A 25,802-nucleotide genomic window follows, 5' to 3' on the forward strand; every position below is an offset into this window, starting at 1 on the left:
TGCAACGTCCTCCCACAAGGGCATGACCTTTTAGTGTGGGGACAGCTGGATTCCCCTGCTACCCAAATGGCTGGCTTTAGTGCGGCCTAGCACCAGACTTCGCTTGGTCCATGTGGAGCAGGCCTTGTCCATTCCAGGCAGGTCCATCAAGAGGATTGCAAGAAGAGGGGAAGGCGGCAATATAAAAGAGGTTTCCCCCTGGGGCAATCCTGGTTTATGTGTTACGTATGGATCCTGAGGTAGGTGGTAGAGGGGAGGCCTGTGATATCAGCAGCAGCCAGGGATCACACGTTGAGACAAGATGTAGATCATCAAACTTACAGTCTCTTTATTCCAAGACATCAACACTGCAACGGTAACAAGCTGAGGCACTTTTCATATCTGCCATTGTCCGAGGTAGCTGGTTTTGAAAAGAAGCTCACAGCCCAGAATCAGGAACTTGGCGCTGGAGAAGATAGAAGTGGCTGCTTGAAGGCCTGATGGATAGATATTGTCCTGTCGTGTGAAGTAATGTGTGCTGTTCCTCAGCACTCACAGAAGGCTCTGGAACTTAAGCCTGAGGAAGTGTAAGGTAAAGGAAACCTGTCAAGGCGATTTGGGACACTAAACCATCCACAGGTCCTTATAGACCAGTGGTTTAGTGTCCCAAAACGCCCTGTTATTTAAGCATTCATAAGGGAAAAAATATATATATACCCACCTCACGACCTACCCATTACAGCAAGTGAAGCTAGCGTATTACACACTGGAGATACGTTGCTTGCGCAGTGAAGCTGGGAAACCGGCTTAACATCTTGCACTGCAAGAGGAGGTCGCCAACGCAGGATCTAAAGATGCAAGTCTGGTGTGCCTCATCAGACTCACATCTAGGTATAAATGTTTATTTTTTTCATTTCTTTTTTTAATTTTATGACAACAAAATGGTCGATTTGGTCCAAAAGGACCTGTAAATGGTTTAGGGTCCCAAATTAACTTACATTCTAACTTGTTACAGGCGTCCACCAATAAGTAACCTCGGGACAGAACAAGATTGACTATCTTGAGAAAGTTATAATTTGTGAACATGTAAAACCTCCCTCCATGCAGATAACAACAAGCTGCCTTTGAGAAATGGACAAATGGCATCAATACCAATAAATAAATAAATTCATATAGGACCAATCAGATTGTAGGATACAGTCGGCTATACTGCAGAAGTGGATTATACTGCTTTCATCTTCTCAGTACACAGAGCTTGACCTCTGCCTCAATTTATACTGTTGGTCATGTGATCACTTGCCCTACTACCAAAACATACTGGTAGTTTCATTAGATTGTGAGCCATGGGGAAAGAGAACAATTTGGCAAGCTCAGTAGACCGCTGTGGAATCTACAGGTGCGATAAAAGTAAAGAATTATTATTATCTGTGTATGGTCTCATCTACAATAGACTCCCAGCCATCATAGCAACCAATTGTGATGATGCCATCATGTGAGGGTGGATGGGGGGGGGGGGGGCAGAGATCAAACCCAATATGACGGCAAAACCATGGTATGTAATTGCGCCTCTGCGGGTCTCTCCCCCACCATCGTCCACACAGCATTTGGGGGTGTTGTTGATTGCTGTGGATACCCTGGGGTCTGATCAGGACCCCAGGGCTGTCCGTAAGCAGTTCCTAAAAGATCCTGTCTGTGACAGCATCTTAAAGTCACAGAGTCAGCCTATGCGTGTGCATATCTGTATACACGTCACTCCGCTTGGGAAACAGGTGCACAGCAGGGTACCACCCCGATTTAATATAGAAGAAGTAACTCGGCACTCATGTGTTGAACAAATTCGAAAAATATTTTATTTCATCCAAATGTATGTAATCCACTTAATTTTTGACGTTTTGGTCAATTCATGACCTTCGTCAGAAAATGGACTGCTGAAGGGCAAAAAGGATGAAAAAGAAAATAAGGAATTAAAGGCAACGGTGTGGCCCCATTTAGAGTATGCAGCGTGGTTGGTAGTGCTGCTCATCGCATGTGGAAAATGCATGCTTGTGCATAGGCTGACTGAGCTAATACCCTACAATACATCAGTATTCCAGGGTATTATCATGAACAAGCAGTCAGTTGTTGCTTTTTCATGTCCCATTGTGGAACTAATAAAAAAAGAAATCAAAAAGTTAAAACAAAATGTATTTAAATAAAAAAATTTAAATGCCCATAAGCCTCATTAACATACAATGAGAAAAAAGTGAAAACCATAACACAAACCCCACACACATAGTTTCACCAAGTCCTTAATTAAAAAAAAAAAACAGATTGTACCTGCATAATGAACACTGGTTAAAAAAAAAACCCGTTAAAAACTCACTAAAAATTATTATTTTTAATTATTTCATCCCACAAAAAAATACAATAAAAAGTGATCAGTAAACATTTCTTCTCTAGAAGGATACTGGTGCAAGGTGAAACATGTCCTGCAAAAAACAAGCCATCAATAAAAATGTTATGCCACTTGGAAGATGGCAACGCAAAAACAATAGATTTTCCCCACATTACGCAAAACATATTAACCAAAATTTACCAAAAACATGAAGTACAATGTGTGATGAAAAAAACTCTCTCAAAATCATTTTGGAAAGTTAAAGTATTCAAAAGTTATAACCATATAAAGCGACAGAGCCTTAACATATAAATTGGCTGCGTCCTGAAGGGGTAAAAGTTGCATTTCATATGTAGATGCAAACAGTAATTTATACACTCAACGGCCACTTTATTAGGTACACCTGTCCAACTGCTCGTTAACACTTAATTTCTAATCAGCCAATCACATGGCGGCAACTCAGTGCATTTAGGCATGTAGACATGGTCAAGACAATCTCCTGCAGTTCAAACCGAGCATCAGTATGGGGAAGAAAGGTGATTTGAGTGCCTTTGAACGTGGCATGGTTGTTGGTGCCAGAAGGGCTGGTCTGAGTATTTCAGAAACTGCTGATCTACTGGGATTTTCTGAGGAGTCTCGATTTCTGCTGCGACATTCGGATGGTAGGGTCAGAATTTGGCGTCAACAATATGAAAGCATGGATCCATCCTGCCTTGTATCAACGGTTCAGGCTGGTGGTGGTGGTGTCATGGTGTGGGGAATATTTTCTTGGCAATCTTTGGGCCCCTTGGTACCAATTGAGCTTCGTTGCCACAGCCTACCTGAGTATTGTTGCTGACCATGCCCATCCCTTTATGACCACAATGTACCCAACATCTGATGGCTACTTTCAGCAGGATAATGCGCCATATCATAAAGCTGGAATCATCTCAGACTGGTTTCTTGAACATGACAATGAGTTCACTGTACTCAAATGGCCTCCACAGTCACCAGATCTCAATCCAATAGAGCACCTTTGGGATGTGGTGGAAAGGGAGATTCGCATCAAGGATGTGCAGCCGACAAATCTGCGGCAACTGTGTGATGCCATCATGTCAATATGGACCAAAGTAACTGAGGAATGCTTCCAGCACCTTGTTGAATCTATGCCACGAAGAATTGAGGCAGTTCTGAAGGCAAAAGGGGGTCCAACCCGTTACTAGCATGGTGTACCTAATAAAGTGGCCGGTGAGTATAATGTACTCTGCATTATAGGATTTAATGAGCATTTGTTAGGAAATGGATTATAGGCAGATCTATACATGATAGCTGGTAGAAAGGGCTAGATAGATAATTAGGAGATAGTTGATAGATATAAAAGATAGGATAGGAAGGAACCATGAACAATCACGCTTTACAGCTTCTTAGCTTAAAACCTGCAAGATTTGGGCCACCACCAATGAAATATTGTTGGTCTATCTCACAGAAAAGTATCCTTTATTTAAGGCAGTCCTTAATTACTATGGTGTAAAATCACATTAATTTTTTTCAATTTTTTTTTTCTCTCAGCGAGAGGTATGCAACTCACTATGAAGTTTGCATACTGTCAGGGTCTCAAACTTTGTATTCAATTGCAGTCCTTTCTCTGCCTAGCGATGGCAGACATGCACACAGTAAGACAGTGAATGGCTAACCTAGCTCTGCGCCCTATATTGTGACCACACCCCTTTAACCCAAAAGTTTCTGGTTAAAAGTGGAGTGGGAATAGGTGGGTAACTGCCATAAAGCCTCTCCATATGTAATTACATAAGGAGTTGTTCAACAACCAGAAGAGTCGACTAGTTCACTAAAAAGTGAGTCACTGCATCAGTGCGAGATTTTATTTAACAAACACACTTTTGTGCTCAGAAGGGAGGGGGGAAATGGGTACACCTATGACTCATTGGCTGAGTGAAAAAAGATGCTGACATAACCCAGGAGTCTGTCCAGGCAAGGAGGGAAGTGCTTTTATTTAAAAAAAAAAAAAAAAAACTAAAACTTTATTTATAGGTTCCTAGAGCAATTGATTTTAATTAAAAAGATTTGCATCAATGTGAATTTTGCTTTAAAAAGACTTTATTTACGGAATTACTGTAAATAAAAATCATAGGATGGTCAGGTACAATAGCCAAAACAAAATGGAATAAAATTAATATTGAATTAATTTGCCTTTTGTAAAATGCTTTCCAGAAGATTGTGCCAATGTTCCTGTTCTTCATCACAGTAATTTTAAGAATTGCCTTATCAGTGTGAAAAATTTTAATCTAGACAAAAATCTTGATTTGGGCCCATTTCACTTTCCGTGATCATGGCCGTCATGAGTGCCGTGCCACAGACTGATCACCATGTTGGGGATTGAACTCTGTGTACAGAGTTCTTATTTAGAAGAAAAAAAAAAAAATGATCCACCAGTTTTCTGTCTGACTTTGTACTGAAAAGTGCTTGCACATGTATTTATAAAGTGTCTGCAACAGTTTTGTGTCGCGGCTGCACTGTGTCTGTTGGAGTTTGCATCAAATTTATTACTGACATGCTCCACAATTCTGCAGCATGTACAAAGTGCACCAAAAAAGAAAATTGTAAAATTGCTGTGACAGCTGTCAGGCATGAGCTGAGGGCACCCGATGGAAAAATTGTCACCCTCAATTTGGCATTGTGGGTAGGGATTGTGATCATGGATGGATAATTTTTTAAAAAGCTCTTCAAATGTAGAGAGTTACAACAGAGTGTAAATCTGCTGTTTGTAATTCTGGCTCATCTCAGCTTAAAGGGGTATTCCCATCTTGACTATTCTCCATTAAACTCTACAGGAACATCATTACGGAGAGTCGGTGTGGGTCTGAGAAGTAGCTATCATCCATTCATGACATATCCTGTGGATGTGTCATGAGCAGTTAAGATGGGATTACCCCTTTAGCTAAAGTGCATAAGATTGTTACATGCACAGAATTATTTATCCATGTGAATAGAATTCCTCACAGATTAAAAATGTCATTTCAAGCACACCTGTCCTGGAGTTAAAACACTTGAATTGCCTGGACAGGCTAAACCAGTGATGGCGAACCTATGGCACAGGTGCCAGAGGTGGCACTCGGGGACCTTTCTGTGGGCACCCAGGCTGTCGCTCCAGGACAAAGTTCACAAGACAGGACTTAAATCTTCCTGCAGTCCTAGACAATTGAGATGCTGCTCTCAGCGCTCTTTCAATGTTACGTATCCTTGACTGATTGGAACTGCAAGAGGAGTAAGAAGGAGTGAACAGGGCCAGAATATTTTTGGAGGTCCTACTACTGGCCCCACAATGCTTCTTGTACAGAGAGACCTTGGAGAGAAGCTGAATTTGCCCTCCTGCTTTCAACTATATTGGTGTCCTCAGGGGGCTGATACGATTGAATATTGTGGAACAACAGAGCAATATGTTGCTGTTTAAATTGTCATTTGGCACTCTATGGTAAATAAGTAGGTTTTGGTTGAAGTTTGGGCACCCGGTCTCCAAAAGGTTCGCCAACACTGGGCTAGACGTTTGCCAACTGTGAAATTGATTGCATGTTAGTCTAGAGAGTTGAGAAGGCTATTGGGTGCTTGAGTGCCACAACTGAAGAAGTCCAAGCACAGACCCAAGATGTGTCACAATAAACTAAAGCTAAAAAACAACACAAACATTTGTAAATAAAATTTATTTTGCTCTGTATTTTCCAAGATCAACATTGAAACCATCACAAAAACAGTATTATAATACATTAATGTATTGACTATTTACATTGTACAGTAGTGTATTCAATTTCTCGAAAATATAGATACAAAAGCTAGGAGAAACTCAATGAGGTACTCCCATTTAGGTTATTTCATCATAGATGAAAAGTTAAAGAACTGGCCCATAGCAACCTAAATCAAACCTAGGGGAAAGGAACATTAAGCAAAGCAACAAACTGATTAAGTGTGAATACAATAACCGCTATTCTTTCCCTCAGTAAAATATTGCACAATCAAGTCACACACAATGAAAAGAAAACATAACAGATTTTATGATAGTCAACCTCAAAGAGGCCAATTTGACAAAAGCTATGTTAAATTGAGTCATTTCAAAAGAACCATGTTAAGTGGATAAGAAATTGCAAAAAAAAAGTCTCAGAATAGGAGGAAACTGGATAAAGTGACAAAATATAGTGGTCAGTGAAAGAGCCACAACTTGCCTCAGCATGCTTAACAGGTTAACAGTAGGTTTAACATTGAAGGTTCACTATAGCATTTATAGTTAATGTAACTTAGACCGTCTGGAAACCCTTGCATCCAGTAAATTAATTCTTGTTTTCGCATTTCCTGGCAGTTAATATAATAAATACTAGAAGAAAAATGAATTGTGACACAGTGGTCACTATGTAGCATCAGCTCAGCTCAAGGCAATATTGGTAAAAGTTTTTGATTGTTAAACAATTTAAATAGTTTTGGTTTTGAGTTAATTTTATTGGTAGCTGGAAGAAAGCAGATATCCACAGGAAGCAGCATCTGGAAGAAGGCATCACATAAGTCTTCAGGAAGAAGATCTCAGCCAAGACTGTCATAAGAAAAAGAATAATAAAATTAATGTTGATGCAACTTTGAGATGGTCGGGACTATAAAAGTCTATCACATAATTTAAAGAAAGAAACAAAATGCCAAAACAAAGGAGAAAACGAGGATTTAGTTTGCATTTTTGTTTAAAAGACACTAAAGAAATTGTGAAATAAGTTTGATTTTCCATATTGTAGTAATAGTACAAAAGAAGGAATAAAACAGTTTTGGACATCATTACCATCAAAATACATTCAGCCATATCTGCAAACTGCACAATCCAAAAGCCTAGTTACACCAAATGGGCCCGTGTATTAATAGATGTGCTTTTGGAGTCATTCTTTTCATCGAGAGCCATCTTGGCATTGGCATACATGCAGTGCCCAATGGTGTACAGCTTATGTGGTGCACACTACAAACGTACTAAAAAAAAAAAAAATATTCAAGGCTCCATCTGCCTAGTGTTACTTTAAGAAGTTTGTAAAGTGGTGTAGAATTTATTTGTAATAGATGGTGTTAAATTCTAACCATGCATTGAAAAGCTGCACACTCCACTTTGTGTGTGTGGTGATAGCAGCACCATACCAGACTAACACTTGCCAAAGAAACACTCATGAATTCTAGTGCACATCTATTGGTAAATGTTCCCCCAAATCTACAAAAATAGGTTGTGTTTTGTTTTCTTGCTAATTGGCAGCAATTCTGCATAAAAAAGGGACCCCAACTTCAAATCGCATTCTGCAGTTTTTTGGTGCACTATTTTTTTCTGTTAGCAAAGCTGAATTGAATAAACATGGTATTCCCTCACAAATACTAAAAACTATGTGAAGTTAAATATAACAAAGGGATCACTCAGGGGCCTAAAAGGTGGACACTGTGATCAGTTTACATTCTAAGGACCTTTCCAATAAATAAAGCCACTAAGATTTTGAGCAGCTTTTGCCTGCCTCTTCTATAATCCTAACAATATTGTCAAAGACTGTCTAAAACCATTCCTCAATTATTTACAGTAGGCCTACAAGTTTCAGAAAATCTACCATGAAAATGAAGCATGGATAAACCAGGGGCAATTACTCTTAGATCCAGGCATTGTGACTGTGGTTATCTTCTTATACTCGTTATTCATGGCCTCCTTCCTACTAAAATCAAATGATACTAATGAGTCTGAATGATTCTTGGCCTCCATGCTGTGTGCTAGAAGAACTTTCCCCTTCCACTAAGTGATGAAACTTCCTGTACTGCTGTGAGATTGCAGGTAGAAGGAGGGGGGATTGCTGAAGAAGCAGTGGGGAAGGGAACCTTTTGGTTCATTAGTATGATTTTAAAAGTTAATTTTAGAAGGAAGGAGACCATGGATAACAAATATAAAAAGATTACCACAGTCACTGTGCCTGGATGTATGAGTAAGTGCCCCTGGTTTATCATGCTTGATTTTGATGATAGATGCCCTAAAGGGCATCTACCACCAGGATAAGATTGTAGGGAAATGACCCTGAGGTGCTCCAGGCTCTATAGGCGTTAATGGAACCTGGAGCCCCCCTGGCTCATTTGCATACAGTCTTTCATCCTGGTAGATATCATTTAAGAGATTTTCAAAGGCATCAATGAGGCTGCATGTGATCTTACAAGCATCGTATGAACAGGGAATCCTGTTCCCAGTGATAATATAATAAGTCTATGAACATTTAGTCTTTTTAAATAATTTTTAGAGGCATGTATGGGCACAGAGAAACTAACCTACATCTACTATAATCACTTTACTCCAGACTATTAACAAGAAAATACTAATAATAATTCTTTATTTATATAGCGCACACAGATTACGCAGCACTGCACAAAGCATGTCAAATTGGTCAAGACTATCGATCAATTCTGACATCACTTTATTCAAGCCTCTGGGAATTATTATAAATGTCTGTCCCCAAAACCTATTGCATGAGTTTGTATTAAGAGTGTAAAAAATGAGTAGCTTCACTGGCTACATGGAGACACTGCTTACCTAAATTTGCTTAACAAACAGCAACGCTTAATGATGACTATGCCTATAATATAACTGTAACACTATCATAAGGCAATGTATTATCGGATTATGATCCAATTTCAAATCCCACTTTCTGTAATTTGTATCTATATAAATAAATAAAACGTTCATGCACATGCAGTTTTCTACAACTTAGGCCTCTTTTACATGGACATACAGACACACGGTGGAGAGGTGGAGGGATAAGATAAATGGAAACATGGCATATTGGTGATAAACAGAAAGGTGGAAGAAAATAAACGTACATGATGATTAATGAGACGTGATTACTTTGAAGGAAGATGAAAGCTAATGACACTTTACAGAGATTTTATACTTGTAGATATTAAAGGCGTTGCCCAAGTCTGCATATTGGTAAAGCGGTAAAGCAAAGTGGTACAACCTCTAGACAAGCTGTCTGCTTCTAGCTTCCTACACTGTGTAGATCAAGAGGCTGATTAAAAGGGAGCCAAGGTTCGAGGCCCCACCAATCTGTTAATAACTTATTCTAAGGAGAGACCATTGATATCCAGTGTTAGACATCACCTTTAAGAAGCTCTACAAAATAAGACCACCACCAGATTAAGAAGATATTTATTAAAATTCAACACATTTCTTCACTCACCCGCATGCTAAGTGATTCAGAAGATACCACTGCGAGATGGGGTATACTACAAAGCCAGGGAAAAAAAGAGCTTAGTGCAGTTAATTCTGACATAGGATGTTAGTAATACACATAACTACGCAGATTAGCATGCAGGGGGTAAACGGGGTAGACGGGCTAGCTAAGCTGCAAGCTACACTAAACCGTAACAGAACACATACTTTCTATAGGGCTTCTATTCTTAACAATGCCTTACTCTACAGCCAAAGCTGCCATATCCCTAAGGCTACCTGCACCCGCACATGTGCAGCCCATAGTAATGGACTTGTATGCTGGCCAATCCCACGGACTGCACAGATGGGAGCCCTTGCATTAATATGATGCAAGGACTTCCTGTCTGTTGGCCGAAATTCTGTGCCAACACTGTATTAAGTGTTGCATTGCCATTGCTGAACTTCTTCCAGCAGGCTGTATGTCCTTGCATCATATTTCTGTATTATACAAGGACTCTCGTGTGCAATCTGTGGGAAGGGGCTGACATTTCAACCCATTTACACAGGCTGCAGGTAATCGAACCGGGATTGTATTTAAGAATTGTAGTCAATTGTAGTCCCTTAAAAGAAGCAAATGTTATCAATTGATTCTCTGGTACTTGTGTCCTGGAATTATATTCTCCTGATCCTAGGGCTGTGTGAATATGTAATCCAAGTACACCAATATGCAGTTTAAGGATTTTAATACGATACACAGCCAATATTGATGTAAACATTTTCAGCTGGCGTAGCAACCTAGGGCTGAGAGGAACAGGTAAATGTAGAGCAAACTTCTAATATGTGCTGAGGGTAAGTTACAATAACAGAACGTAAAGAGGCAGTTCAAATATACAGATCTGTATAACAACAATCCAATGTCCCAGCAGCTCCACTACAGCACTGTGCTTCTTACAGGAGTCCTTCCCACACATGACCACAGCTGCTTGTGACCCCTTTCTACAGCAGCTGTTTTGCATCTTAAAGGGAACCTGCCAGTAAATTTAATCTCCTTTAAATAAACCTATTTTTAATCCCTAAATTGCTCTTCCTCATGCCTATAAACTTTTACATTTTCTTTACAAAGTTATCTCATCCTGTATGCAAATCTTCAGCAGGTCACAAACAGCCAATGTCCCTAATTCCTCCCTCCGGAATTCTCTTCAGCGAGTCACACACAGTAACGAGCGAAAATAAACCTCATGTGACTTGGTGAGTCTCCTGGCAAGGTACCAGCGACTGTTTTTTTTTTAAACGGATTATGGCTATAGATTTTTATGCAAAAAAGCATTGGGATCAGTATGAAGACTTCTGTGGGAACCTGTCATTAGGTTTAAACGTAAAAAAAACAATACGACAGATTCACTTAAATGACCAAGCTGTTCGTTTTTTGCTTCTACAACCTATTTTTTTTTCTGTCAATATAGCTTTGTGGGTTCTTTTTTTGCAAGTCAAATAACACAATTTTCAGTTTCCCAGAGTTTTTTTCGTGAAGTTAACTGTGCGAGAGCTTCTATTTTTTTTGTATAATTGAACCATGTCCTTCCTTCAAAAATAAACTTCTAAAATTTCCAGAGCCCCTCAGTGGTATAGCTTCACAGGATGTTATAATGGGCAAAGCAGGTTTCCCCCGCCCGCTGCACTTCCTGCTGCTGCTAGATTACACAGGGAGAAAGTAGAGAGCAGGGGGTTGGATGAGACATGTTCTGCTTAATTTAACAGCTTGTGAAACTACAGCACTGCAGGTTCTGGTAACAACCCCACAGTCTTGCATGCTCATTATCATAATATTAAAAATTAAAAGTAGATTTAGTAGGAAGGAGGCCCTCGATAACAAATATAAGAAGATAGTCATGGTGCCTGGATCTATGAGTAAGTGTCCCTGGTTTATCATGTTTGACTTTGATGGTAGATTTTCTTTAAGGCACCACTGTCCATGTTTAACTGTGGTGTAAGGGTTAGACACCCAGGATTGGGACTTTCCTTAGGTGTTAGAACCATTGCCGGACTGCAATAACACGGATGAACCCTAACTGCAGCAGCACACAATGTCCTGCAATCTTCTACACCACTGCTTTTCTATGGAACAAGTGCACGAAATCCCAATATGGTTAAAACACAATAAAACATAATGGGGCACATTTACTAAGGGTCGCGCTGCTCACTTTCCCCGGACTGTTCGCCTTTTTCGGGGATTACAAAGCTTGCACGTGTATTTAATAAGTGTCTGCGCCTGGATTGTGTAGCAAACAATAGGTTTTTGGTGCAAATTGAGGGGGCGTGCCGAAGGACAATCCGACTGATTCGGACTGAGCACGGGATTTAACTTTCAAATTGTGTCGCGAAACAATGCACTTACATGCACCAGGAAAAAGATGGAGAACTCTGTCGGACCTTAGTGGGGAAGCGACACATGCAGGATATCGGGCAGTGAATCGTGGCACAGTGCATTATAGACGAACAATGCACTTTCAGTGAACTCCAGTGGCTAAGTAAATGTACCCCAATATAATTAGGATTTATAGATGTATTATTCTATAGAACATTACAATTTAAAATGGTAATGTCTGGATTCTCCAGAATCCAACTGTTCATCAGAATGAATATGTCCTTTGTAGTTTACACAGGTACAGCTTTTGTGTTTTGTGCTTGGAAATATAATAAACTTTAAAATAAGCCATAATGTTCAGTTTTCTTTCCCACCGCTTCCAGCACTGCTCTGCTGATGTGACTGCAGTGTACTGTAGTCAAGAAAATGATACCATCACTACATGACCAGTATTGGAAGCAGAACAGAAGGAAAATGTGATAAATGAATGAATCAAAAAACCTCTGAGGCAGCTTTTACACAGTTGTAGTCTCGCCCCGGGCATAGCACGGGCACACCTACAACCGCTGCTCACTCCTCCCCTCTCCATAGTGATGCACTCCCACCCGGCTGTACGCACAGGGAAAGATAGAGCATACTGTAACTTTACCCAGTACATGGTACGGTGCCACACGTTTGTGGTCACAGTACTGGCACTGGGCACTATAGCCATCTGTGGGGATGTAACGATGGCTGTGTAAAAGCAGCCTAACTATGTAGATCAGTAGGGCTACCAGATGTCAGACTCTCTCTAATCATGGATAATCCCTTTAAGAGAAATGTTGCCATAGTGCATGCTACAATCACAAGGATGGCACTGTACCGTGTTGCCACCTGCATCTTGGAAAAACAGTGACATACTTTAATTCACATCAAAGTGTAGGCCCCTGTCCTGTAGCAATCCTTTCTAATTATGTTCTAATTTGGTTATGTGTAAATATGTATTACCAATACTAATTTGTGACAAGTCTTGTATGACTTTCTAATTCTTTGTGATGCTTTTAAAGACATTAATATAATATCATGCCACAAATGACAGAGGCCTACATAATCGCTGTGGAGGTTCCTTTTAGGGCTCTGTTCATATTGCAGATTATATCAGAAATAATGGCCATTTTCTGTAGCGAAATGCTAGTTCTATAACAGACTACATTAAAGTCAATGCTATTGACAGACACCATCATCGATCAACAAATATGACTGATGCACCACCCCCTGTCCCCCATAAACATACATACACAGCCTTACACATTAGAGAAATATTGACCGAATCTTTGTTTGGCTAGCAATAAATTGGAGACCTAAGAATTGCTTTATGCACTATAGAAGTAGAATCCTTCTATGACCTCTGTAAAAGGTAGAATTCATGTAAACCAATGTCAGCACATGATGCCCCTAGTGCTCTAGTGGAAGATGCAGTAAATGATTTGGAAATGAAAATGAAACATATAATATGTTGAAACTGATCAAATGAAATGGTGTTATGATGCAGACGTCGGAAAGTCTCTCAAGGCTACAACATTAATGATAATCAAATAGTAATGATTAAAAAATCAGGTTAAATTAGCAAAATTTAGGCTGAGACATCAAAGAACCGAATGCAAGTAATAAAACCTTAGTGTGTTATCTACCATTCATGCTTTTACGGATAACGCAGAGGAATTCATTAACATATTAAACTAAAGGAAAGCCTTAGAGAGCTGCTACTCTACTTCTCCTACAACAGTAATTAGTAGAGATGAGCAGACCTGAACTAGCCATGGCTAGTTGGCCAAGGGCTTCAATTTGTCTGGGTCACACGGGCCACATCCAAACAAGGGACCCGAACTTACATAAAAAAGTTGCAGATCTAGAGGGTGGCCCTCACCCGGTAGCTCTGAGGTCATACGCTGTACTTTTGCTATGGGTAAGCAACGTATGTTTTCATGCCAACACTTATTCTGACCGCCTTGTGCATTACATTACACTTGCACTATAACTATGCCTGTAGCACAACCAGGCCTGTACTGCCACCTTGTGGATGTTAGGTATTGCTTTTAATCCCTTGTATACTGATTATTAATACTCACTATATGTCTACCAGGTAGGAATCTTTTTGGACTCATCCTGTACATCTGGAACTTTTTAACCTACAATATGTTATGTATATTATAATAAAATAAAGCAAAGTTTGTACAAATATTTTATTATAGAAAAATAAAGGGATTATATTTTTCTTATTACATTGGTGTGTTGACTACCCCTTCTGTTTGGATTGGGATAGACACTGGCTTTAATTGTTTTTTGGCCAAGTACTTATGGTACTTGACTTTCTTAGAGGATTCATCAAAAAAGTTTAAACACCTTTTGTATGTAAGGTAAGTTGCGACCATACTACTTATCCCTTTTGGCTTGTCCAATTATCAATATAGGAGATATGAAGGGAACACTTTTGTCTCACTTCTTGTTGACTTCATTTACTTTGGATTTTACTTGTCAGGGTTGACACGGATTGTGGCAGATGATAAAGAGGTGTTTGAAACATACAAATACTTAGGTGTGGAGATGGACAATAAATTGAACAGGAAACACATCTCAAGTTGTGTTGTCGTTTATTCTTTTTGTGGAAATTTAAGTATACACATGCTTCAGATGTTCTACGACACAGTGGTGGCCAGTGCCATCTTCTTCTGTGCTGGGGGTGGTGGGAAGATGCCGGGAGAGTATTTCATATTTGGTTAGAAGGAGAATTTTGGCAAAGTTTAGGGCAATAATTAGCAATTCAATTCATCCTTTATTTGCATTGTTGAATAAACAAAAAAAATATTATCAGCAATTGCTTTCTGCAATTAAATATGAATATGGAAAGGTACAAAAGGTCCTTTATTCCATAAATTGTTTGCCATAATTGTTTATAACAAGGTAACTGCACATTTATGCACTGGCAAATAAGTGGGGAAATACATAATGCTAAAGGTCTCTGATTTACTTGTGTATATTATGTTGTATTATGCCTATGATTGTGCGTTTGTGTATTTTGTTATGTCTAGAATTGTGTGTTTAATGTTAATATAATAAATCTTTAATTATATGGTGCCTTCATATTCAGAAGCACTTTACATATCACAAGAAATGGTGTTAATGGAGCACTTTATTCATCCCAGAGGGGAAAATAAAATTGTATTCTATCCTACCGATCCGGATAAATTCAAATGAGCTACAAACCTTCAAAGTATAGACGGATGCAAAACCTGAAAAAAGGTCTTCTTTGCCAACTTGCATTGTTGCTATGATGATTAGTTCTAAATTTTACAGTGGACATGTATTAGAAGTCCAGTCAAAGCTTGGCCATGTGTTGCAGACAACTAGGGGTCAACAGCACTCCTGTGAGTGCTGTGCAGAGCTATTTACCTCTATTCTATTGATATCCTGAAGATATAACCAAAGAAGAGAATTTATGATAACAAGTCTGTTCATTTTCATTTAGATTCCAGCATGAAAATCAGGCAAGATCCATTAGTCCAAGAAATCTTACCACAGGTCGGGAATCTTCTCTTTCCAATATCTTCTGAGCTTGATCAGCTGGAAATCTGAGCACTGTAGTAATAACTTTTGCCATTGTCTAAGAACAAATTAAAAACAAGACAAAGAAAATATGTCAGAAATTTTGTCTCATAAAAACTTGCAAACAAAAACACACCTAAACGAAGCATGTACTTTGTGTATGGGAAAATATATCTATAAGAGGAGTTGATATTTGGCATGAGGTGTTAGGCTCTTAGATGTGTTTTTCCTATAAAACATGCCTTGTGTGTTGGATGCACCTTTGAAAACTTGAAGGGAGTCTACCACGGTTTCGCCATTACATTTGATACCATCCCTGGAGAGCAGTGTAACTATACCTCTGTGTGTATTGTTAGCAGCACAGGACTAAGAATGCATTTATATCCCAAGACTGTAGCTGGACCTGGTGCACTCATAATAAGGAAAGTGCTTGACAAAGATTCATGGTGAATAGAAACTACTCACTACTAATACACTACTACTAATACACAGATCACTAATCTATTGAAGTGTAATTTGTGTAACCTGACGCATTTCTAGATCACCAAAACATTTATGAGAGGGCAACAGATATAGCTCTTAACGCCCCTGAAGACCTATCTGTTCTAACAGTGCCATTTCTTCTGTACAAGACTGGATAGGTAGAGTATCAGTAAAGCTGCCCTGAGTAACCACCCTGCCTGTTGTGCAACTAGTTGTTTAGCTAAATGGTCTTGAACAACAAATGGGCTGTGAAGCAGTGGCAATAGCATGGCCAAGGCCTCCACCCTCACATGCTGGCTATTTATTTCAACATTAATTCGATGTCACCAACCTGGTGATTGGTCATATCCAGAGGTGCATCATTAGACCCCACCCTCCGGCTGAAAATCAGCCAGGACAGGGGGATTTCCTAGAGGAGGTAGTGAAAGGAACACCCACCACATCTAGTTGTCAGGGGGATCTATGCACAGATTGCACTGGTAGAGATATTCTACAGGAGTAAATAAAGGACACCTAGGTGAATATGACAGAGGGAATTCCTGAGGTGCACCCACCTGCCAGAGCAGAGCGAGAGCTCAATGGGACTCCAATAAAAATCTAAAAACATTACTGCTGCCTATATATAGTGTTCAGGTTGAACATTACATGGATCATGAGGTATCAGCATGATCACAGAGCAACATGGTCAGCTAATCCAACAGGAGTCCTAGTCAGATAATAACGACGAACTATATTAACATTAGGGAGATTATTTAAAAAAAAAAAAAAAAAAAAAAAAAAAAAAAAAGGCAAATGATACATTTTCATAAAGGCAAGTAGGATCCAATGTGACTTTGCTCAGCATAGTTTTTGTCTCCGTTGTAGCCTCACAGTGGGGCTGGTAGTTCTTGTGTTCCCGAAAACTCAGGACCACACTCTTCCTAGGCATCTTTCTAGATGGAGGTGTCCTTTTTTATGCTCACAAAAGATGCACCTTTTTTTCCAACATACTGAACACCGAAGTAACAAGTATTCTAAAAATTATAAAGCTCCTTTTTTTAAATTTAAGGTATTGGATGTGATGAAAAAACATTCGTGACTTTTTTTTACATGCCATGCATGATCTACAGTGGTAAGTACCACATGGACAAACCGGTAGCCAAGAGGTTGTTCTCCTAAGTTGTAAATGGCTGTGTACCAGTTTGCCTTTTCCTCTCCTAAAAGTAATTCCCGGGTGCTCCCCTAATATGTCTCCAATATCATGGTCTGATTTGAGGATCTTCAGGGTATCTCTGACCATTTGATGTCCTGTGTCATAGGTCACTATGATCCATTGAAAATTCATTTAATCATCCCATTGACGACTATTCAAGATACCCTTTTAGTTTGATGTGAGATGGCTGAGAACAGTTCCTCCAGGCCCAGAGGTAAAGAGGCTTTGGATGCCAGCTATTCCACCTCAGTAAGCTATTAGAAGTCGTAGGTTTTCTGGACATCCTCGTCTGTAATTTTCCCAAGGATGACTTGATAATGGTCAAGTGCACGAAGACAATTTTGTCCTCATGGATCTCATAGGTCAGAAATAACCTCAGATCGTTTGTATTTAAAGAATGATCTAAGGAAACAAATCAAGTTGTTTGTTGAACACACATTCCCTCGCCCACCAGCACAGGTAGAGATTGAAATAGGTTGGGGCACAGAATCTACACAGGGCCAATACCCTGAGATACTGGAAGTACTTTTGCCAAATGTTATTAAATATTACAACGTAAGTAATAAGTTGTGAAGCAGTGGGATCCAACAACATAGCACCCTGAGGATGCTCCTTTAAGGGAACATGTCACTAGGTACCCCATGTTCAATAAATACGGGTTGCAGAAGCCCATTACAGCTGGATTTCAAAGCTGTCTTTCTGCCTTTCTATGAGCATCTGCATTACAATGTATACGTGTGTTTTAACTTACCTTGCACCCAGAGTTCCAAGGTTTGTTTTGGTTTGGATGCATTTACAAAAAACAAAAACATGGTGACTTGTCTGTGCTGGTCCCAGAAGGCTTAGCTCTCAGCCCCCAACTCTGTGCTCCTTTACAACTCCTCCCTTCTGCTTGTTCACTTACACAAGGGCAGAGATCACAGCATGGTGAGTGGACAGCAGTAGGGGATGGAGGAGTTGTACAGTAGCAGAAAGGTGATGGCTGAGGAGTGAAAGAGGCGTAAGAGAATAAGTTTATAATGTATGTATGTGCGTGGTCTGCAGCTACTTACCTTTGTTTCCCTTCCCATCATATACTCAAACAATACTTTTCTCAAGTACTCAAATTCTGTAGGCTCTCCAAAAACAGACACATCAGTGTACCGATGATTGACATCTGAAGAAAAATGAAATATCTTATTTCAAACTGAAATGCAAGAAAGAATTTCTGTATGCGATCTTAACCACTAAATGATAACTACTATGGCAAAAACCCCTTTGTAAATACCTAGATTCTGCACCGGATCCTGCTATCCCGTGCTAATGGATTGTGTTTGTCTATAATTTTGAGTTCGATAACAATCTGAACACATGCTAACAAAACTAATTCCTAGGAGAGAGCACATGCCCCGACTGTATCGTAATTCTCTGTCCGGGGCAGGAGGAGGTTTGCAGTGGGGTGTGCATAAATTAAAAGATGCGGAAACCGAGATGCGCTGTTTTACAAAGTTATTATTTCATTAATAAAGATACGAGAAAACATGTTAAAAACGCCCTAGACTGAACGAGCAGTCTAATTAGGACACTCTACCAACAGTAAACTGGTGGTAGATGTCTTTCAATAATGGAGTAACCAAAGGTATAATAAGGAGTCTATCCAATTCTAACTATGTGTAACTTTTAAATGTTCTTTATTTAGAGAACGGCTAGGCAATGGTGGAGAGTCTGTGAGCTGGCTTACCTACAGCCTATCCATTCATAGTCCAGCATGAAGGTTTAGTGCTGGGGTCAACTGGTTACTTCACCTCCTAAACTGTCTGTTCCATAACCAATGGTTCACAAGGACAGAAGAAGAGGATGGGGAATCCCTATAGGTTGTGCATGTGAAATAGGCCTGCTACCCATGCTCCCCGTCTCTTTCTCATAGAACTCATATTCCAAAGTTTCCAGCCATAATTTAAAATCCTGCACCCCCATGTCCCCTTCCTTCTAACACACTCTGAAGCCCCATGTTCTCTCATTCTCAAACAACCTGCACCCATATGTCCAATCCTCACATTGCTGGCTTAGAGAAGAGGAGGGGTACAAGAGGATTCTGGCAATCATATATCTGCAAAGTTCTCCTATCTGAACCAGCATCAGATAAAGATAAAAATGTAACAAAAAAGCCAAGGCTAAGACATGGCAAATGTATATAAATAAAAATAATAAAAAAACTTGAAGGCTACAGCTTTTTTGTGTTATTAGTTATGTTAGATTTGGTTTATTTATAATTGCAAGCAAGCACTTTTTCTTGCAACAATATAACAAACTACTACGTAGCAATATATAGGTATTGATTTAAGAGGAAAGGAGAACCAGGGGCAAAACTTAACTTCATGTAATTTTGAAGCTGTTCTAGCATCGCATGTATTCAGGATTCTAAATTTAGAAACTAAAACATATGTTTAACACAAATACAGTGGTTGTAAAGTGCTAGACAATTTCACAGTAAGGATAAAAACAACATCGGTCATGTTATATGATTGACCAAAGTCTCCTCCTCTTCTATTTAGTGACAAAAATCATTGTATGTTAGCTTCTTATTTATGTAATAACAAATAATGATGTCCTTGTGTTCTTGTCCTATAATTTTAGTGCAGATCACAAGCATCTACTGTATACTACATTACAAGAACAAATGTTCTCACCACCTCCACCTTTATAAGGAGTACCAAGGGGAGTGACAAACACACCACGGGAGTAGTTTTTCAGCTGGTCTTCCAAAGTGTTGATCTATAAAAAAAAAAAAAAAAAAAAAAAGAAAGCTATAACTACCCAAACATCTACATGCTGTTTTACATTATATAGGAGGTGTGCTGCATTGTTCTGTGCAGAAATATCCAATGACTAGAATCCGTATGCAACACATACCTGTTCTTTAAGCTCCTGCTCTTTCAGTTTTGCATCATTCAGTTGTGTGGTTTTCTTTGCCAACTGTGCCTAAACAAGAAATACAAAGGGTGAAATTTATCACCAAACATACTAAACAGTTCAAGGAACCAAGTGCAAGCTATATATCCTTGCAATTACTGGCCTTACAAGCCATGATATATGTCCACAATGCTTGGAAAACAATGCATTCAAGAGGAAAGAAAGAGCTGGCACTCACCGCTGTTGAAGTAAAATCAGTCTCTTATTCCATATCGCTTTAAAAACTTCGCTACAGGAGAGAGGAATAAAGCAGGAGCCCACAAGAGGCGACGGCCCGTTTCGCGCTACAAGCGCTTAATCCGGATGAAGTTTTTAAAGCGATATGGAATAAAAAAACTGATTTTACTTCAACAGCGGTGAGTGCCAGCTCTTTCTTTCCTCTTGAATGCATTGTTTTCCAAGCATTGTGAACTATGTGAGCTAGAGCACCCCCGCACACAGTTTGTTTCCAGATCCTCATTGCCTGGACTGATTGATTTCAAGCTAATGCTCACAAAAAATCTGCTGTGGGATGTTTTGTTAGCGCTGTGCCCCTCTTTTTTCTTCCTTTTGTGTATGATATATGTCCCCCATGTGTGCGGAACAGAAAAACCCCAACAAACAAGAGACACTACCAATATACATTTAACTGGTAGATTCAGATTGGATTAATCCATATTTACAATTAGAAAATCTCAATAGCCTTGTTATTATTTTTGCAAAGCAGTAGGGAAAATGGAAGAAAAAGAATGAGAACAAGCAGTCCATGTCTTTCCTTAAAATATGGATTCTTTTTTTTTTTTTTTTAATCAAATATTTAATATTTTGGTTGTTACCATTTTTTTTAAACAAAACACAAAATACACACTTTCATCCCAAACCCCAATCCCATTATTCCCCCTCCCTAGATGAGCACATATGTCCTTGGCCTCAAATATCGGCCTACTAACACATTAGTATGGTACTATCCCATATATAATATTGATTTCTTAATGTCATTGTACTTAGATGCTCAATACTGGCATGAAACGAAAAGACGCTTGGACATTGGGTTGACCATTGCTGTAATATTATTTGCTGAATGGCGCTCGTCTGCACCAGGCATTTACAAAAGTACAATGACCGCAGAAGCCCCCTATTCAGCCATACAGATCTTATGATAAAAAACCATTTACACAAAGTAGTTCTGGAAATAATTGCATCCTTAATGCAGTGCAGAAGATGCAGATTAAGTGGATAAAATTTAGGGCAAGATTATAAAAATGGCAGCATGTTTAGCTTCCGCCCCAGATCAAATCTATAATCCTCCCTGTGTGAATTTACCCAGAGTTAGGCTACATTCACACTGCCGTATGGGCAACATATATACGGCCGACGTATATACAGTGTATATACGTCCACCATAGACGGCAATGGGTGCACAGCTAGCAACTTGTGGTGCATCTGGTCTCTCAGCTAGAATGGGTGCACAGCGCCATGCGGGAGCAAGTACCGTTCTGTAGCCGGGAGAAGGATAGGACATGTTCCATCTTTCCCCGGAATACGGCACAATGCTCCATATATCGCTGCGCTCACCCCTCCTCCTCTCCCCGGTGTTATGCGGTACGTCAGGCACACGTTAGTGTGAATATTGCCTAAGTTTTACCTAAAGACTTGAACTTACTTGAATTTCCTCATTGTCTGGATCCTAATTTAAAAAAAAAAAAAAAGAGAGATAAAACAAATGAATAATGTGTATGTTTTGCAGAACAATTTTGTACTATATACATCCAGAATACCTGGCACTTCACCTCTGTATTTTGAGCTGCCTCCTCTTCCAGTCTCTTGGACAGCTCATCCTGCAGTTTTTCTAGTTCCTCCTGTAATTCAGCCACTTTGGCAGTCATCTCTTCTTCTCGTGCCTATAATACGATGAAATTTCTGTGAGAACCCAATAAAGTTATAGGAGTTCAACAATGTTACTGGCAGTGCTAGCAGATGTACTATTTTAGCTGGATGCAATATCCTCAAGTCACAGCAGAAAGGAAGATCACACAAAAGACAACAGGCTAGTACTTTCTTCTACAGTCAGCAATACATTTATTTATGTGAAAAAAGGGATACAGAAGATCAAGAGATAAAGCACTCAACTCAAGGATAATACCTCTTGAGACCAAGCAGCACAAAGCAGTTTGTTCCAATAAAATGAATGAAGCTTTATGTGGTTGAAGAATATTTGTTGGAGCTCCTGAAAAATGTTAACATGTGCCATAAACTTTGAACATTAGAACAATATTAATATGCACCATCTACGCTATCCGTGCATAGAAAATAACTATTCTACTAAGGGAGGAAAATCTAAGCTTTGGCTTCTTTTGTATATGGACTGCAGTGCAGCCCCTGGGTTACATACAAGATTGGATCTGTAGGTTTGTTTTTTCATACAGTGCAATGTATGATTCTCCTCCATGTGACAAGGATTTGAAAGATTTTTGAGTTGTCATGAGTATAAATATTAAAAATAAATCTGCATTGCAGACAACTTTGATAACTTGTGACAAATGTAGCATGGGGATAAAATTTATTGAATTACCAGCATCAAGACAGTTTGACCAGAGGTCTCAGTGGGCAGAGAGGACCGCCTGTAACTAGGAGTTGTCTGTAAGCCAACGGGTCCTTAAGTAGGAGACTGTTAGTAGTTTTTGATTTGTCTTTCATCAACCTCATCCATGACATAAATGAGGAAGCTACAGCACATACACCTGGTGGCTACACCTTCACAACCGAGGACAAACTATATCGTCCTTGTGCTGCAAAGGTGTATGAAAAAATTATAAAAGAAGTAAACGTTTAAAATCACCCCCCTTTCCCTAGATCACATATGAAAGCAAATAAACAGTAAGAATCATAAACATGTTTGGTATCAATGCATCCGAAAATGTCCGTTCTATCAAAATATAATAACGATTTTTACCGGCGTTTAACCATGTAGCGGTTAATAGTGCCCAAAGTGCCACTTTTTGGCCATTTTGAAAAATATTAAATATTCTATAAAAAGTGATCAAAAGGTTGTACAGTCCTCAAAATGATAGCATTAAAAAAGTCAATAACCCCTTAAGGACGCAGCCATTTTGTAGCTTAAGGCTCAGTCCCATTTTTTGGATTCTGACCTGCGTTATATGGTTAGAACTTTTGAACACTGTTACTTATCTAAGCGAATCTGGGATAGTTGTTTACCCCCACACGTTGTACTTCATTTTAGTGGTAAATTTTGGCTCATAAGTTTTGCGTTTATTTACAAAAAAAAAGAAAAATGATGAATTTTTAGAAAAATTTGCCATAATTTTTGGCGGGTTTTTAAAGGTTTTTTTATGGTGTTCATCGTACGGGTTCAATAGTTATTTAGTTTTATTCTAGGGATTGTTATGGACGCAGTGATACTATATATGTGGGGTTTGTGTTATGATTTAGACTTTTTTGAGCCTTCTAGGTCTCTTTATATGTTTTGGGGCTTATTGGGCATTTTACATTTTTTATTTGATCCACCATGGGACATGAACAAGCAATCATCTGATTGCTTGTTCATGATAATACTCTGCAATACTTATGTATTGCAGGGTATTAGCAGTGTCAGCCTATGCACATGCATAGGCTGACACTGTGCCTTTAAGATGACGTCACATACGCCATCTTAAAGGCACTGCCTTCAGGCATCTCTGGGGTCCAAAGCAGTCGGCGCCCCCGAAAACGGCTCGGAACGTGGGGGAAAGACCCCCGGAAGGCATGTTAAATGCCGCGGTTGCGTTATACTGCGCAGAGACGATGCCGGTTCAGCTCTGCACAGGAGCCGAGCCGGCATCGGGGTTCGCGGGATGTCAGCGGTAATCTACTGCTGACATCCCCTGCCAACACCCGCGGTCGGAGTGGGCTCCAATCGCGGGTGTTAGCAGAGGATGTCAGCGGTAGATTACCGCTGACATCCCGCGGCCCCCGATGCCAGCTCGGCTCCTGTGCAGAGCTGAACCGGCATAGTCTCTGCGCAGTAGCTCTACTGCATTGAGCGCTATTCGCAGGACTCAGCGCAGTACGGCTACGGCGCAGAGCGCTAAGGGGTTAAAAGTCACAAAAAATGACATCAACCAAAGCGCCCTACACTGATATATGAAAAAGTTTTTAGCGCCAGAACATGGCAAAATGAATATTTTTTTTTTGTACAGAAGGTTTTCATTTTTTGTAAATGTATGAAAACATTATAAAACCTAAACAAATTTGGTATTTGGAATTTTTTTTCTGCTTCCCAGTACACGACATTGAATAATAAATGCCATCACTATGAAGTGCAATTTGTGCAGAAAACAAGCCCAAACACTGCTCTGTACATGGAAAAATAAAAAAAGTTATAGATTTTTTGAAGGTGGGGAGTGAAAAATTAAAATGCAAAAATGAAAAAGGGCCAGGTCCTTAAGAGGTTAAGCAGTATTACAGCTGAAAGGGTAGTAGCTTAGTCTGAAGAACAAAGTTTCATGTTTAGTGTAGTATCAGCCAGTTGTAGTTTTCAATGGCCTAATTTTTACGGTAAAAAAGCATAATGCAAAAAATTTACTAACCATTTAGTGTAACAGAATAAAACAATTTAAAAGATGGTTGACCCTACAGTATATAAAGTAATATTCTGTAGGAATGATTACCGTATATACTGGGGTATAAGCCGACCCAAGTATAAGCCGAGGCCCCTAATTTTACCACAAAAACCTGGGAAAATCTGTTGACTCGAGTATAAGCCGTACATACTGTTAGGTTGTTTAGACCAATTTGAAATGCTTTGTGCAGCGCTGTGTAATCTATGTGCGCTATATAAATAAAGAATTATTATTATTACAGGCGGTCCCCTACTTAAGAACACTCGACTTACATACGACCCCTAGTTACAAACGGACCACTGGATATTGGTAATTTACTGTACTTTAGCCCCAGGCTACAATAATCAGCTGTAACAGTTATCAAATGTGTCTGTTATGAAGCTTTAGAGTTAATCCTGGTTCTTATGACAACCCAACATTTTTAAAATCCAATTGTCACAGAGACCAAAAAAGTTCTGGCTGCGGTTACCATGATAACATATACAGTTCCGACTTACATACAAATTCAACTTAAGAACAATCCTACAGACCCTATCTTGTATGTAACCCGGGGACTGCCTGTATTATTATTAGGGTGGGAAATGCATATAGTATCCAGTATATAGCCTGCCGGACCCTGCCCCATAGTATATAGCCAGCACCTGCCTCCCAGTATATAGCCTGCCAGCCCATATCCCCCAGTATATAGCCAGCAGTGGGGAAAGCCAAAAAGGCGAGTTATGAAATATATTTCATATTTTGGGTTTTCCGCACACTTTTTTTGTGCTGAAAAACTAGGCTTATACTAGTATATATATTTTATTACTTTAGAAAATAAATACACCTTTTTAGAAAAAATTTCAATGTTTAGGTTTCACTATACTCTGCGAGCTATAACTTAATTTCTCAAACAAAATAGCATTATTAGGGCTTTTATTATTGTATTATTAGACTGGTAGTATTGTGAAGTACATCTGACTTTTTGAGTACTATAGGCCTCTGTACATTGCAGCTGGAGGTCTGAACAAGACCTTTGTGACTGCCATGACAATCCCCCTTCTCCCCCCACCTGACTTGGCGGTTGAAGAAGGTTCTCTAGATTGATTGTGGTA

At 39.4% G+C, this 25,802-nt stretch overlaps 1 protein-coding gene across 16 annotated transcripts in view; it reads right to left on the minus strand.

Moving 5' to 3' along the window:
- Positions 1 to 6,031: 6,031 nt before the first annotated feature.
- The window catches only part of GOLGA4 (golgin A4), a 67,858-nt gene continuing 48,087 nt past the window's right edge, over positions 6,032 to 25,802 (minus strand). For 3 of the 16 annotated variants that reach the window (XM_072153180.1, XM_072153188.1, XM_072153189.1), the window contains 7 exons: positions 21,871 to 21,993; positions 21,756 to 21,779; positions 20,054 to 20,122; positions 19,834 to 19,915; positions 18,214 to 18,317; positions 15,458 to 15,544; positions 6,032 to 6,926 (listed from right to left, as the gene is read on the minus strand). In XM_072153180.1, the coding sequence (XP_072009281.1) occupies positions 6,903 to 6,926; positions 15,458 to 15,544; positions 18,214 to 18,317; positions 19,834 to 19,915; positions 20,054 to 20,122; positions 21,756 to 21,779; positions 21,871 to 21,993 (513 nt within the window). In that variant the 3' untranslated portion in view covers positions 6,032 to 6,902. Of the gene's footprint in view, positions 6,927 to 9,567; positions 9,614 to 9,699; positions 15,352 to 15,457; positions 15,545 to 18,213; positions 18,318 to 19,830; positions 19,916 to 20,053; positions 20,123 to 21,755; positions 21,780 to 21,870; positions 21,994 to 25,802 lie in introns of those variants that run through there. The other 13 variants (XM_072153184.1, XM_072153177.1, XM_072153185.1 and 10 more) reach the window with 10 other exon arrangements.

Source organism: Engystomops pustulosus, chromosome 5 (genome assembly GCF_040894005.1).
Source record: "Engystomops pustulosus chromosome 5, aEngPut4.maternal, whole genome shotgun sequence".
NCBI lineage: Eukaryota > Metazoa > Chordata > Amphibia > Anura > Leptodactylidae > Engystomops > Engystomops pustulosus.